The 15526-nt window shown below is 47.8% G+C and overlaps 1 protein-coding gene and 1 pseudogene across 3 annotated transcripts; both read left to right on the top strand.

Moving 5' to 3' along the window:
• Positions 1-9521: 9521 nt before the first annotated feature.
• Positions 9522-14151, top strand: LOC136450104 (heterogeneous nuclear ribonucleoprotein 1-like). Of its 3 annotated transcripts, none has more exons than XM_066450391.1 (6): positions 9522-9682; positions 9785-9825; positions 10904-11067; positions 11225-11324; positions 11417-11589; positions 13880-14151. In XM_066450391.1, exons 1-6 carry the CDS (start codon positions 9642-9644, stop codon positions 13892-13894), a joined length of 534 nt encoding a protein of 177 aa, XP_066306488.1. In that variant the 5' UTR covers positions 9522-9641; the 3' UTR covers positions 13895-14151. The 3 variants fall into 3 exon arrangements, with proteins under 3 accessions (XP_066306488.1, XP_066306487.1, XP_066306486.1); XM_066450390.1 differs by lacking the exon at positions 13880-14151 and adding an exon at positions 13008-13421; XM_066450389.1 differs by lacking the exon at positions 13880-14151 and adding an exon at positions 11827-12497.
• On the top strand, positions 13898-15268 carry LOC136454802 (small ribosomal subunit protein mL103 (rPPR7)-like; annotated as a pseudogene).
• The last annotated feature ends 258 nt before the right edge of the window (positions 15269-15526 follow it).

Genomic DNA, 15526 nt, shown 5'->3' with positions numbered 1-15526 from the left:
AGCTGGACCTCCGTCCATTCGGTAACAAAATCCGTGAGAGCCTGAGACTTAATTATGGTGCGGGGGGTATACCTGATGTCATGGCCCATGAGTTCAAGGGCCCACTTAGAGATTCATCCCGCGGCATCACGGTTGCGGATGATGTCTCCGAGTGGGTATGAAGTGACTACTGTGACTTCGTGGTCGGTGAAGTAGTGTAGGAGCTTCCTAGTGGCCATTAGCACGTTGTATAGGAGTTTCTGCACCTGGGGATACCAGACCTTGGGGTCGGTAAGTACTTCTCTGACAAAGTATATGGGTCGCTGTACCTTGAGCTGGTGTCCCGGTTCCTCCCTTTCGATGACCAGGGCGGCACTCACCACATGGTTACTTGCCGCGACGTAAAGGAGGAGGGGTTCTCCCTGTTCGGGAGCGACGAGGATCAAGGTTGACGTCAAGGATGTTTTGAGGCTTTCGAGAGCCTGCTGGGCTTCCTCAGTCCAGACAAAGGTGTCCGTCTTTTTTAGGAGCTTATAAAGTGGCAGCCCCCATTCGCCGAGCCGGGAGATGAAGCGACTAAGGGCCGCCAAGCAGCCGGTGAGCATTTGTACGCCTTTTACGTTGCGTATGGGGCCCATGTTGGTGATGGCTGTGATCTTTTCGAGGTTGGGCTCGATGCCATGCTCGAATACGATGTATCCAAGTAGCTTTCCCCTTAGAACCCCGAAAACACATTTTTCAAGATTTAGCTTGATGTTGAACCTTTGGAGGTTCGCGAATGTTGCGGCCAAGTTTGCGATCAGGTCATAAGCTCGAGCCGTTTTGACCACTATGTCATCAACATAGACGGTGATTGTTGGTTTCGACCGTTTAGCCTGATCAAACTGATTAGGCGGGTTGATTTGGTCGACGAAGCATTGCTGCATGCACCTTTGGTAGGTGGTGCCAGCGTTCTTTAGACCAAAAGGCATGGTCACATAGCAGTATGAACCATACGGGGTTATAAACAAGGTCACGAGCTTATCGGGATCTTTCAACGCAATCTGGTGATAGCCTGAGTAGGCATCCAGAAAGGAGAGGATCTCGCAACTCGAGGTGGAGTCAATTATCTGGTCTATGTACGGTAAAGGAAAGTGATCCTTCAGACATGCTTTATTAAGTCCAGTGTAATCGACGCACATTCTCCACTTCCCGGTCTTCTTTTTGACAAGGATGGGCCAGTCGGAGTGGAAAACCTCCCTAATAAATCCGGCTACCAGGAGCTTGGCGATCTCCTCGCCTATGGCCCTAGGCCTCTCGTCGTCGAAACGATGTAGGCGTTGCTTGGCGAGCCTTGAGCCCGGGATAAGGCGTAGCGCGTGCTCGGCGACTCCCCGTGGTATCCCCGGCATGTCAGAAGGCTGCCATGCGAAGACATCATGATTGTCGCGTAGGAAGTCGATGGGCTCGTATTCCTATTGGGCCAAGAGCTGGGTCTCGATTCGCACCGTCTTAGCTGGGTCGGTGGGGTCGATACCCACCGCCTTGGTTTCCTCAAGCGAGCTAAAGGCCATCGAGGAGGTTGGTTTGTTGCAATCTAGGACTGCTGGGGTTGACGACTCCTCGAGCCACAGGAGCTCGGATGAGTTGACGACCGCGGTGGCGAGCTTATAGTGCTCATGGTCGCACTTGAAGGCGTGTGAGAAGGTGCTACTCACGGTGATGACGTCATTTGGTCTCGGCATCTTCAGCTTGAGGTAGGTGTAGTTGAGGATCGCCATGAATCTTGTGTAGCATGGCCGCCCCAAGATGGCGTGGTAGGACCCCAAAAAGTCTACCACTTCGAAGGTGAGGACCTTCGAGCGGAAGTTGGCCTAGCTGCCGAACGTGACGGGCAGATCGATCTATCCAAGCGGGTATGCCTGCGCTCCTGAGATTACCCTATGAAATGGGGAGCCTGCTAGGTGGAGCTCCGATCAGGGGATGTGCATGGCATCGAGGGTGTCAACATACCGGATGTTGAGGCCATTGCCCCCATCCATCAGCACCTTGGTGAGGTGCTTCTTGCGGACGATGGGGTCAACAACGAGTGGGTAACATCCTAGTCTCATGACATAGGAGGGATGGTCGCTCTGATCAAAGGTGATCAGAGATTCCGACCAGTTGAGAAAGGAGGGGACGACTGTTTCGACGGCGCACGCCTCCCTGTAGCGTACCTTATTCTAGCGTTTGGACCAGATGGCATCAGACCCACTGAAGATCATGATGCACTCCTCAGGTTTAGGGGAACCATCCCCGTCCTTGCCTGTCGCGCCTCCCCTTTTGGTTGCTGGCTCCTTGCCGTCTCCCTCCTTTGGCACGCTGGCCTATCGGAGGAAATGTTTGAGGAGCTCGCACTCCTTGTAGAGGTGTTTGATGAGGTAGGTGTGATTGGGGCATTGACCATCCATGAGTTTGTTGAAGTGGTCAGGTAGTCCTTGTTGGGGCTACCTGGGTGTGCGATCAGCAATGGCGACTAATGCGATGTCGTCTGACCAGCGCCGATCCTTCCTGTTCTTCTTACCCCTCTGAGTGGAGGGGTCTTCGTCTGGATCCGCGTGCTTGTGCTTGCCTTTGTCCCAACCTCCGCTGAAGACCGCTCCGACCGCCTCCTCGCCAGAGGCATGGTTGGTGGCGATGTCAAGCAGATCGCAGGTGGTATGAAGTTTTAGGCAGCCAAGCTTGTGGATCAGGGACTCGTAGTTTGTCCCAGAGAGGAATGCGCTGATGACGTCTGCATCGACAACATCAGGGAGGGAGTTGCATCGTTGGGAAAACCTACGGATGTAATCCCGTAGGGACTCGCTGGGCTCCTGCTGGCAGCTCTTGAGGTCCCAGGAGTTTCCCGGGCGGACATACGTCCCCTGGAAATTCCCGACGAAGACCCTCTTGAGGTCTGCCCAGTCGCGGATGCTGTCGTATGGAAGGAATTCAAGCTATGCCCAAACATGTTCCCCCACGCAAATAGGAAGATATTGGATGATGAAAAAGTCATCATCCACTCCTCCGGCTCGATAGGCGAGCCGGAAGTCTTCGAGCCAAATGTCTAGGTTTATCTCCCTGGTGTATTTGGTGATGTTGGTGGGAGACCAGAAACGTTGTGGGAACGGTGCTCTCTGGATGCGTCGGCTGAAGGCCCATGGCCCCGGGCCCTCGGGGCTGGGGCTCCGGTCATCCGTTCAGTGACTATGCCTAGGGCGTGTTTCACCGCTTCCCTCGATGGTTCGGCTAGGGTCTATGTTGCCTGCTGCCGTATGGCGGATGTCGTTGCCGTGCCAGGCTCGACATTGGTTGCTAATGATGCTACGAGCGTCCTGGTGCTGTCGGTGTGGAGTAGGCACCTGGTCGGACCATGGCGCGGCTATCGCTCCCCAAGTCGAGCCTACCGACTGCGGCGACGAGCGAACGGATCGATCTGGCTTTCTACCTGTTGGACGATGGCGGCCTCTACTAGAACCCGGAGGTTCTGGTAGACTGCCCGCTCCTGAGGGTCGATGGGCTCGGGGACATCGCGGAGAAGCATTGCTGCAGCAGCAATATTTTGGCTGCCCTAGGTGAATTGTGGGACATCGTTCCCCTCATTCACGATGTCGTGCTGAACCTGGCGAGCGCGACCCCAGGCGCCACCCGCCAGGATAGGCGCATGGGGCGCAACGTGTTGTACTGACGGCACCGGTGTAGGCAGCGGCTAGTTCTGCCGTCGTTGTTGTAATTCCTCAGCGTGTGCTTGCGTAGATGTGAGGGCCCCCGCACGTGGGTCTGGAGGGGTGTGCGTTTGCACAGACTCCACAACCATCGGTGGTTGTCCTAGAGCGTCCACCATAGCGCACTCCTAGGACGGACAGTGGTGGGGCGCCACGTCACCGATGCTTGAACCATCGCTCTTGCCATCACCATCACCATCTGGGAGTTCGTGGGAAATGGCAGGAACGTAGCCTGCCATTCCCACGAACTCGGACGTGAGGGGGGATGGTGCCAGCATCCTTCGGAGCCCCCAAGCGTATGCGTCCACGGAGGACATGAGGCCATAGGGGAACCGATCATATGGCATTTGTGGCGTGGGTAGTACATTCCCTCCGGGTGATTGGTGAGAGATAGTAAATAAAGAGCGAGTAGTAGTACACATATTACTTATAGCAGGGTTTGAGCAGAGAGTTTGCTCGGAATGAAACACAGATGCCGCGCCGTCGAAGTCGCACGTCCCAGAGTCGATGAAGGACATCCCTCCGATGGGTGTCGGGTCGTGAGCCTCCTCATGGAGGTGGAGTAGGCCGAGTTGGTTAGCGACGACGTCCAGGCTCCCAAAGCGAAAGGCCTAGGATGGCTTGAAGACGGGTGGAACCTGTCTCCCGATGGGCGAGAGTGTGGGAAACTCCAACGAGCCAAAGCGAATCGTATTGCCCGAGCCCGTCATGGCGAGGTTAGCAGAAAGGTGGCCCATCCGATGACCAAAAAGTGTTGAACGTACAATGTCTTCCCCACGGACGGCGCCAACTGTCGGTGCAGAAAATGACCAACTAGTGAATATTTGTAGTTTTGTTGTACGTTATGATCGGAGGTGGCCTAGCACTCAATGACACATGATTTATACTGGTTCAAGCAATATGCCCTACGTCTAGTCGGGGTCAGTCGGTGACTTTATTCCTGAGCCCAGGTGCTCGAAGTCTGTAGTGGGGTTACAAATGAGAAGGAGAAATGAGGGGGTGTACAAGAGGTCCGGTTGGCTCCGACCGGAAGGGTTGCGGTCGGAACTTGGTGGTCTTGCGGTTGTGAGGTGTTGATGTCGATCTAATGAGTCTGAACTTGGTCGTCCTTTGTTTGGTGGGAGCGCATCCCCTTTTATAGATGAAGGGGATGGCTTTATAGGTGAGAGAGAGAGTACGGATGCTTCTAAGCCTTGTTGCCCACGCTGATGAAGACTGGATTGTGGTAGAATGTCAGATGTGCATGGGAGGTCGTGCTATCTTCTTCAGGAAGGATGGACGCCGGTACCTGCAAATACTATTTGATGCCTAGTGGCATGTGAGGACTCGTGCTATGTTCACTCGGTACGACAAATCCTAGTACCCATACCACGATCGATGTCCAGAGACACGCGGGGGGCTTATCGTATGGGAGTTTTAGCGGCCCCTATAATACTACAGGGGGAGATGGTGGCTGTAGAGTACTGTATCATGCAGGGTATGGTCCCTAGTACAGTGGTTTTGACTTGCGAGCCTTGCCTTGCCTTTCTCTGCACGTCATCTGGTTCCTACCGAACAGGGCGCCCTCGGTCGGATGGCTTCAGTCGGCTCTGAGTGTGCCGGTCGGAGAGGAGCGGTGAGCAGGTTTCCCATGAGCCCTGGTTGTGGGGTCGGAGTCGCGGGGTCAGAGTAGGAAGCGGCGTTTTGGGCCAGGGCTTCCGATTGGAGAGACCGCTTGGAGACGGCTTGTGCCCAAAGCGAGTGCTCTGGTCGGAGAGGTGGGCCGAAGAAGTTGTCGAGCGGGCATTTGTTCTTTTAGGTAGAGCTTCCGATCGGTGACCGGACTGCCCTTTTGGCCCGTTGTGTTTTAGACTCTTGGGCCGGCCCATGAACTACATGTTGTTTTCCTGGGCCAAGCCCGGGCATGGAAGCCAGTCCCCGAGGGACCCCGGGTTTATGAACCCGACACATTGCATTTAGGAAAGCATTAAGACATTATGCTATGAAGACTGGGTTTGAGCTTGCTCCAGGTTACAAAAGTGACAAGCAAAGGTTCATAGCAAAGTGTGCTGCTGAGGGATGCCCTTGGCGCATACATGCTTCCACCATTTTTATAAGAAACTGTATAGGTACATTTCTTTTCTGATTTGTGATGTATCATTGTCTCTATTAACATTTATTTTTTGATGTATTATTTTCTGTTAACATTTTCTTTTACCATATGCTATTGTAGATGAAAAAGCTTCCTGCTGCCCACAATTGTCCTACCACTAAGCTAAGAGAAGGGAAAATGGCCAGTCAGGGCTGGTGTGCAGATAGGATTGGAGATTGGGTTAAGAATAACCCAACAAAGGGAGCAAAGGAGGCAAAGAAAAAATTAGAGGGTGACTTTGGAATAAAATTGAAGTACTCAAAAGTGTGGTCTAGTTTGAAGGTAGCCTTGGATCAGATACATGGTAAGTATGAGGAAAGCTTTCAACTTCTTTTCATTTGGGCTGCACAGCTAGAAATAAGTTCACCTGAAAGTAGAGTACAAATTGAGTTGGAGAAGATTGGTAAGAAGAATAGGTTCAAGAGGGGTTTTGTTGCTTTGAAGCCATGCATTGATGGATTCCTAGCTGGTTGTAGACCCTTTGTAGGAATAGATGCATCTTTTCTGAATGGAAAGTATACTGGACAGTTGGCTTCAGCAACAGGTGTTGATGGGTATAACTGGTTGTACCATATTGCATTTGGTGTGTTTTACTCAAAGACTGAGGACAACTGAAAGTGGTTCCTAGAGAATTTGCATAGTGTCATAGGAGACCCCCAGGACTAGTAATATGTAGTGATGCTTGTAAAGGGTTAGAGACAGGTGTGGGGGCTGTTTTCCCACAGGCTAAAAACAAGGAGTGCACAAGGCACATGTACAATAACTTCATGAAACACTTCTCAGGGGATGTTTTCACTGACCATCTGTATCCTGCTGCAAGGAACTACATAGAAAGCATGTTTAGGTGGCATATGAAGAAAAATCTTTGAGTTTGCTCGAGCTATTATTGACTACCATTAGAAGCATCATCCTAGGATATGGTACAGATGTGGCTTCTCTGAGGAGAGTAAATGTGATTATTTAACTAATAATGTCTCTGAAAGCTTCAATGCTCAGATCAAGGACTTCAAAGGACTGCATATCCATGAGTTAGTTGACAGGATAAGAGAGATGATAATGGAGAAAAAGTACATAAGGAAGAAGATTGCACAGAAATTGGGAGATGGAATTCTTCCTGGTGTCATGAAGGACTTGAACCTTATAAGCAAAAATCTAAAAGTTGTGCATGATTATTACTCTATTGCTAAGTTCAGAGCTGCCTATGAAAGTAGAGTAGAACCAATGCCAGACAGATCCCAATGGCCACAAGTTGATCTTGGGTACAAGGTTTTTCCACCATTACTAGGAAGAGCAGCAGGTCGACCAAAGGTTGTGAGGCAAAGAGGGTGCCTAGATAATAGGGCCAACAAGAAGAAAGTTAGATGTAAAAGGTGTGGAGGTTTTGGCCACTTCTCCAAGACTTGCAAGCTTAAAATGGTTGGAGAGGATGGTGAGACTGCTAGCACAAATAAAAGGTTAACATTATTTTCACTAATCTTCTGTTATTTGTATTCTTTTCATCAAATAAAAGGTTAACATTAATTTCACTGATCTTCTGTCATATGTGTGTACATAGGAAGAGATCACAAGATAATACTGCTGGACCATCGAAGGTGAAGAAGAATAAAGCACCAAAGAAGAAGAAAACCCCTAAGAAAAAAAACACCACCGAAAAAGAAGTAGAAAAAGGATACTGCTGCTCCTCCAGCAAGGGTTGTGAGAAGCCTGATGGACCTCCTCTCTAATGGACAATGAGATTGTGATGGTTGTGATGGCCTTTTGTAATGCCTGTGATGGCCTTTTGTGAAATGGATGTACTGTTAGCTATAATACCTGTAACGCTTGAAAACTAGAACAAGCTGAATTGATGAACTAGATGTACTGTTAGCTGTAATGCCTGGGATGACCTTTTGTGATGTTTGTAATGCTTGAGTACTTGAACAAGCTTGAAATGCTACTCTCATTAATATTGTCAGTATGCCCGTGAATTCATGCTGTCACTTGGTTCTCTTTCAGTAGTATCTGTTGCTTTTGCTGCATGTCAGACAATATATAGATTGTCCTAATATCTAATGTATTGTTTACAGAAATTATCAGTTCTATTACATGGGGTTGTACCATGTGTGTTTGTCCAGTTGGTAATTTTGCCAGGTAGCTGAGTTTAGGCATTTCAGAAGAACCACCTTTTTTTTCTTGGTGCTTTGGTACTTATGCAGCAAGCTCATTCTTATCATTCTTCCAGACATGTTGGACTGGTCCTTTGGTGATGAGGCCGGTCCAGATGAAGGCAAGCTCTTGGATCACCAGCCAACAATATTGTTGAGTGGGATCCAGAAATTGAGCGTGTAAAACTTTCATCTAGGAAACCACTGGTATGTGTGTATTTCGTGATGTTGTTTCCATAACGTGCAACATTTATGTTACATATTCAGACTCATATCTGATGAGGTGCTACAACTACTGTAAGATTCATGGTTAAGACATGATAAGATTTTACACAACAAATTATTTGAAAAACTTTCAGATTCCATTCATCAACTTCAGGCACTGGTACATTCAACATATAATGAAAGCTTACAATAACTAAGACCAACATAAGCTACATTGCATACAATTCACTACTTTCAAAGTTTGCTCATAAGACAACTAATAGCTACACCTACACAGAATGCTGCTATAACAACATAATCCATCTTAATCTTCGTAACTTGCGCCTTCACCACCGAAAGATCAGTCACAACACTATCAAGTTTCTGCTTTATTTCATTGAGTTCTAGCTTCAGGTCAAAAAATGAGCTCGACAGACCCATGTCTACCTTCTCCTGAGCTCAAATGGCTCACCTTCTTCGATCGATTCTTGTTCTGCTGCTCTGGGTTGCGTAAGAATGCAACGTACTGCGCCTCGGATATTATGATGTCATATGTTGTTGGGTCACTCTGCATCCCACAAAACCCTAGCCGCATGAAAAACATCTAAGAAACTCCAAATTAAACACAAATTGACTTACTTTGACATTGTTTGGGCACTTGACGAAGGTCTTGCCATAAGTGGCACGCTGGTTGCTTCTAATTCGTACCAACTGAACTCGGGAATCCGGGCACTCTATGAGTGAGTGCAGCGGCGGGCTCTTGATCCCCCAGAGTCCGCCGAGCTGGAGCTGGCCGCCGCCACTCCACTAACCTGGCTTCCACTCATCTGCGGCAATGGCAGGTGGCGTGAGCGTCGATGGCGTGATGTGTAGGTTAGGGTTAGTCTCCGTCGCCACCACCTCCAATCGTCGCCCCAACCACGCCTCGATTCGCCGCCACCGCTCATGCCTGGTTCGCCGCGGAAATAGATGAGGTTAGGGTTTGGTCGGAGGGATGAGGAGAGAAGATTGGATGGTAGCGTGGGCGTGTGGCAGAGGAGGAAGAATGCGAGAGAAGAACGGGGGCGGCAGAGAAGAACGGCGGCGTGCCCTTATCCTCTCGTACAAGGGTAATACGGGCCCATACGAAAATATGGCGCCTGCAGGTGGATCTAGCCATGCTCCAGATGTAGCAAAGGATAAGAGTGAGGTAGAAGGAGAATAACAATGATAAATTTCCAATAAGATGAATAGTAATAACATTCTCCAAAACATAAGAAATTATAATGGCAAGAATCCAAATAAGCCGCAACTGTCCTGCTCCTTTCTCTCTTCTGTCTCTGTGGCTATCACACGCACGCGTCTTCGCGTAGCCCTCATTCGAAGTCGACGCCACACGTCTTGAAACCCCATCCCTTTCCCACACACACAAAAAAAACTCCATCCCTTGCCTAGCTCCGATCTCCCGAGATCTCATACGAGATGGCCGGCAAGATGAAGGAGTTAGACGGCGCCAGCCCTGCGTGAGTACTTTCCCCTCCCGTAGTATGGCCATTGAGTTGTTTTCCAAACCATGGGAACGGTTTTCGCTGATTCTTATTGCCATGCTTTTGGGCTTCGTGCAGTAAGATCTTCATCGGCGGGCTCTCCAAGGACACAAGCATGAGTACGTGCGGATCCCCTCCAGATTTGCTTTTTAGCGGATTTCAATTTTTTCTGCCGTCTTCTCCTTGTATTAGCTAGGTTTCCTCGTATTCCCTCAGATCTGGTCTCTCGTTGCTTGTAATGGCTGTTCATCATCTTTTGTGCACGCTAGTTTACTCGATCCAGTGTTGATTAGTTAGTTCTTAGTTAATTTCGTGTCTCAGTGTATGCTTAACATGTGACTACCCTTAGTAAGGAAGCATGTCTAACTTGATTTGGGAGCACTGAGTTATGCCTTTTTCTGTTTTGTTAGTCGGGAGAGGAGTTAGCCCTTGATTTCTTGTTTGTTGATGATTTGTTAACAACAACAAAAACAACAACAACAACCACAAAGACTTTAATCCCAAACAAGTTGGGGTAGGCTAGAGTTGAAACCCAGCAGAAACGATCAAGGTTCAGGCACGTGAATAGCTATTTTCCAAACACTCCTATCTAAGGCTAAGTCTTTGGGGTTGATGATTTGTTAACTTGGTAATTATTTATTTTGCTAATTTCCGTACAGTCTCACGTTGTTGAGTTCGAATTATAGGTGGAGTTGATCCTTTCATTAAATTTGTGAGGTACAATAATACATTATATTATTATATGTCCATGTTCTTGGGAAATGGCCTGATGCCTGACAATCTATGGTGGTTTTATCCCCATTGCTTAGTATTTTGTGGCAACTTGTCATATTTTAAATTATGGCTAAACACAATCGCTTTACATTAATGGTATCTACAAGAGAAGTTTTCAAAGCAAAATACTGTAACATTCAGGTACAAAACGTATACTTCAAATGTTTCTTCCTGCTTATCATGATGGATTTTTAGGATATATACTTTTGTTTATGTTGTGAGCTGGTTAATTGGGCCTGTGGCATGATTGTTTAGTAAACTGGCTAACTAGTTTGGAGCTGTACTGATTTTGTGACATTTATTTTCTGTAACTTCAAGTAAAAGGTCATAATAATTTTCATGGAAGATATTTAGATTGCCTTTACCTGCAAGGTTTATTCTGGGACCTTCAACAACCAACTGCTTTTCTTCGTGACTTTTCAGGTACATTCAAAGGACATTTCGGGAAGTATGGGGATATAATTGATGCTGTCATAATGAAGGACCGCTACACTCAAAAGCCCAGAGGCTTTGGCTTTATTACCTTTGTTGATCCCGCTGTTGTTGACAGAGTGATTGAGGATGAGCATGTTATCAATGGAAAGCTGGTAAACTTTTTGGTTTTGTCTTTGGTTTATATCTTTGTCTCACTCTGTATTAGCTCACAGTACATCATGTTTAATGAAAACATATAGTAAAAAAGATATAGTAAACATAAGAAGCACTTCTGTGTGTAGTTTGAAATCTCGTTCTCTTAAAATGCAGGTTGAAATTAAGAGAACGATCCCTAAGGGTGCTGCTCCCTTGAAAGATTTCAAGACGAAGAAGATTTTTGTTGGTGGATTACCCTCAGCTCTAAAAGAAGGTATATTTATGTTTCCTTGGCTGCATAGTAGCAAATGTGCTTTTTTGTCCTGCATAATAAATTGAATTTGGTGACATAATTTGAATTGACAGATGAATTCAAGGAATTCTTTTCCAAGTTTGGAAAGGTTGTGGAGCATGAAATCATCCGTGACCATACAACCAACCAGCCACGTGGATTTGGTTTTATAGTCTTTGATGCAGAAAAAGCGGTAGATGATTTATTAGCTAAGAAAGGCAATATGATTGATCTAAATGGTTCTCAGGTGAGGCATCATGTAGCTTTTTCTGAGCTTTGTAAATCTTATTTCCTGCGGTCAAGACTGCACACAGTAACAAATTGTGGTATTCTAGTTAAGTCTATAGAGCACATCTTATTGGGTCTTTTTTGTTTCAGTTGCCTTAGTTTTGCTCTTATATGAGTGGCAGGTTATTCTCACTCCAATCTTGGAAGTAAACAAATTTGAAAGAAATATAGGTTTGACTTTCTTGCTTTGCTGTAGGTTGAGATCAAGAAGGCAGAACCAAAGAAACCCTCTAACCAACCACCTTGTTCACTTGATAGCGAACCTAGGGGCCGTCCATATGCAGACAGTTATGATGGATTTGGCAGCTCTTACAATTATGGTGGTAGTTTTGGTCCTTATAGATCACCTGGAAGTTTTGGCGCTAGGCCTGGAGGTTACAATAGTGCTTATGGTCCTGGTGATTATGGTAGCGGCTATGTTACTTATGGTGGAGCATTAGTAGGATACCGTGGAGAGCCCTCCCTTTATTCTAGTCGCTATGGTAGCACTTACGGAGGCAGCTTTGGTGATGGGTATGGTGGTGGCAGTTATGCCGGTGGATTAGCTGGTGCATATGGGCGTGATGCTGGGGGCTATAGTGGTTCTAGCTATGGTCCTAGTTATGATTCTTCAGGGGCTAAGACTGGTGCTGGGTTTGGCACCGGTGGACTCTATGGTGCTAGGACAGGCTATGGTAGCACTGGTGGCAGTGGTGCTGCTGGTCGTTACCATCCATATGGAAGATAGAAAATCACCAGTGCTGCTGTTTGCTAGAGAAGCTTCCAGAAGATCAATTCTAGATGTGTGCTCAAGAGATCATCTGCATTTAAAAGATCCACTGAAGTTCAATATGCTCAGTTTTCTGTATCAGGAAGTACAGTTAGATCAACCTGTAGAAATTTAAACCATTGTTTTAGTATTTGGAATTGGAATTTAAGCATACTTAATATGGGTATGCACTTTTATAGATAGAAAACTTAGTGACTTGTAAAAGCCAGCTGCTAGTATATGCATGTGTTCTTTGTTAGTATAGTTTGCTTTGTGTTTACGAATACTATGGAGTGCTCTAACTTATCCTAAGGGGCGAACGTCGCTGCCAGTTTCTTTACTGTAGTTACAGAAGTGTTGCCTTGTTTCTTTCTCTTTATTATCTGTATCTGCGAGTCTGCATAGGATATTTGTTTGGAGTTCGATGGATTAAGTTGTACTTAGAGCTAGATTGGTCTTTTTATACAGTGGTTCACATGCTTTCACGTGAAGCTTTGACGCTGTTATTAAATGATATATTGCCACCGGTGTTCATGTCTTTATGCCGATGCTGATGTTTTTCCCTTTCACCATGTTGGTGATTTGAATATCATCACCTTCGTAATTACATCTTAATTACATTGGGGCAGCCGTTCTACATCCGTTCAGGCAGTTCTGAGGGCTCGTTTGGCCATCTTCCTCAACGGTAGCAGCACTGTACAGTACTGTAACAGAGGACTTCTTCTCTGCCCTGGGTAAAATGAACTGTGGAAGCAAAGCCGGTGAAGCCATGCTACCGTACGAACGTGCCGAAAACATACATTTTAAATGAACTGTTTACGTGCCAAGAACGTGTCCAACATACATGAAACTCTACGTGTGTGCGTGTATATATATACAAATCTTTATGTGGCCACTTTACATATTTTTAACTGAATATATAATATGAGCGATGTACAATTTTAACATGACTCGGATCATAAAAAATTTGACCAATTTTAAGACAAAATATCAAAACCAACTAAAATATAAAATAACTTCATCCATATGTAAATAGAATAAAGTAGTTACTAAGGGTATTCGATTCAAAAAAATTTGTACATTTTTGCAAAAGGTAAAAACAAAACTAAAATAGCAGTGTATTCACGTTGAGCCGAAAAGGAAGGGGGTCATTCGCACGGAAAAGGGTGGTGCCGTGCTGGATTATTTCTTCCGTTACTTGAGGATTTGATCGAGTTTCTTTTTTTTTTCTTTTCTCATATTAATTAATTAGTTACTCCCGCTGTCCACGAAAGAAAGCAATTCTCACTTTTCGAGAAATAGTTCTCATCAGCTAATTTTCTTTGTAGCATGCGTTTGATCTTACTGTCTTCATCATAACACAATCTAAGTAAAACGACCTTGTAATCTGTTTTGTTCTTTATTAGGGTATAAATAATAAAAACATGCTACTCATACTAGTAGAAATTTGGTTCGATGCTTTTGAAGAGGAATTTGATGTGCTACTTGTATACTGTTCCAGGCAATTGTTTGGTAAAGTATGGGCAAATATGGTCAGGAAGCAGTGATAAAATGTGGAATATGGACAGAAAGGGCATGCAGAAAATTGGACCTGATTTTTTTTTAGCAAAAGAAAATTGGGCCTGAAGGAAGGACATGCAGAAAATTGGGCCTGGATGGGCTGGCCTCCACAAATTATTTCTAACAGAAGAAGCCCGACCACTATAGCATCCGACTTCTCTAAACCCTAGTAGCACTGGCTCTGGTCGCTATCGAGTATCGACTCTGTTTAGCTCCGCACCTCCGCGCTGCTCGGCACCATCACGTCGCCCACTACCGCGCACCTGAACGCGGTCGTCGGCCCACTCCTGCGGCGCCGCCGCCTGGCCGGGCTCGTGCCCTCCATCATCGCCGCGCATGCCGCCATCCCGCGGGACGCCGTCACGGACAGCATCCTCGCGAAGTCGCTCTGCCTCACCTCCGGCGCCGACTCCGCGCTCCACCTCCTCCGGGAGCCTTCGTCGGGGGCGCGGCCGTCGCTCCAGCTCTTCACAGCCATCATCGACTCCTTCTACAAGCAACACCTCCCGCACCGCGCCGAGGAGCTGTGGCGGGCCATGGTCCAGCAGGACCACGGCATCGCCCCCGACACCGCTGCCTACAACGCCCGGATCACCTACAAGTCCGCCAACGGCACCGTGGAGGAGGTCAAGGAGCTGATCCGCGTTCATGCGCGAGGAGGCCGGGCTCCGGCCGGATCTCGTGTCCTACAACGCGCTGATGCGGGCGATGGCGAGGCACAACAAAGTGGATGAGACGGTGGAGGTGTACCGCAGCCTGGAGGCCGGGGAGGAGGCGGACGTGGCGCCGGACTGCGCGACGTATACTTGCGTGGTGGGCGCGCTGTGTGGCGCGGGGCGGTGGTCGGAGGCGGAGGACGTGTTCTACGCGGGAGTGAAGCGCCGGAAGGTGACTGACCTCGGAACGGCGCGTGTCCTGGTGCGCGGTCTCAAGGACGCTGGCAAGGGGCGAGCGGCGAGGCGGGTGGTGGTCGGTCTGCGCAAGAAGTTCCCCGAGCAGTTCGACGGGCCGTGGAGGGAGCTTGAGGAGGCGGCCGGGCTGAACTCCTCCGGGAAGGAGGATGATGATGTGGAAGACGGAGCCGACGAGATGCCTCCGGTGACAAGGGCCGCCGCGGCGTGAGCGTTCGTGGCAACTGGCAATTTGGCGAATTTTTCGGTTTTAAAGGGCAGCGTTGGATGATCAATCAAATAAGCAAATTCACAATACTACAAGAGCATTTGAGTATTAGCTACTTGTTCATCTTTTTTTTTTGGTGTTTTGATAAATTTACTCATTTATTAATAGCACTATAGTCTAGTATTAATCTTCTAGATTTCGTTGTTTCTTAATGCCACGCCTTCCAATACTAAGCATCTTAGAGCTTAGAATTCGGATTGTGCAATGCCGACGGTGAGGGCGGCGCAGCTTGAGGCGCCAGGGCCTGCTTCCGAGATCAATCCCTCGCCAAGATCCGTCTTGTGGCCCGAGAGGGCATCGGTTCCTTGAACTCGTGGTCGGCGCCATCGCTTCTTCGCTTCTTGCCAAGATCCGTTCGCCGCCGGCAACTGGACGCGCGCCTCCGCCTTGTGCTCTTCTGTGTGGGCGT

The sequence above is a fragment of the Miscanthus floridulus genome, chromosome 5 (genome assembly GCF_019320115.1).
Source record: "Miscanthus floridulus cultivar M001 chromosome 5, ASM1932011v1, whole genome shotgun sequence".
In the NCBI taxonomy this organism is placed as follows: domain Eukaryota; kingdom Viridiplantae; phylum Streptophyta; class Magnoliopsida; order Poales; family Poaceae; genus Miscanthus; species Miscanthus floridulus.
Note: the sequence above shows the minus strand (reverse complement) of the source record. Positions and strands in the feature narration are given on the sequence as shown.

Excerpts from the sequence above, each read along its gene's own strand:
- LOC136450104 (XM_066450389.1), top strand. The coding sequence starts at position 9,642 with ATGGCCGGCAAGATGAAGGAGTTAGACGGCGCCAGCCCTGC. Across the intron at positions 9,683-9,784 it reads TTAGACGGCGCCAGCCCTGC|TAAGATCTTCATCGGCGGGC; the intron begins GTGAGTACTTTC and ends GGCTTCGTGCAG. Across the intron at positions 11,325-11,416 it reads ACCCTCAGCTCTAAAAGAAG|ATGAATTCAAGGAATTCTTT; the intron begins GTATATTTATGT and ends TTGAATTGACAG.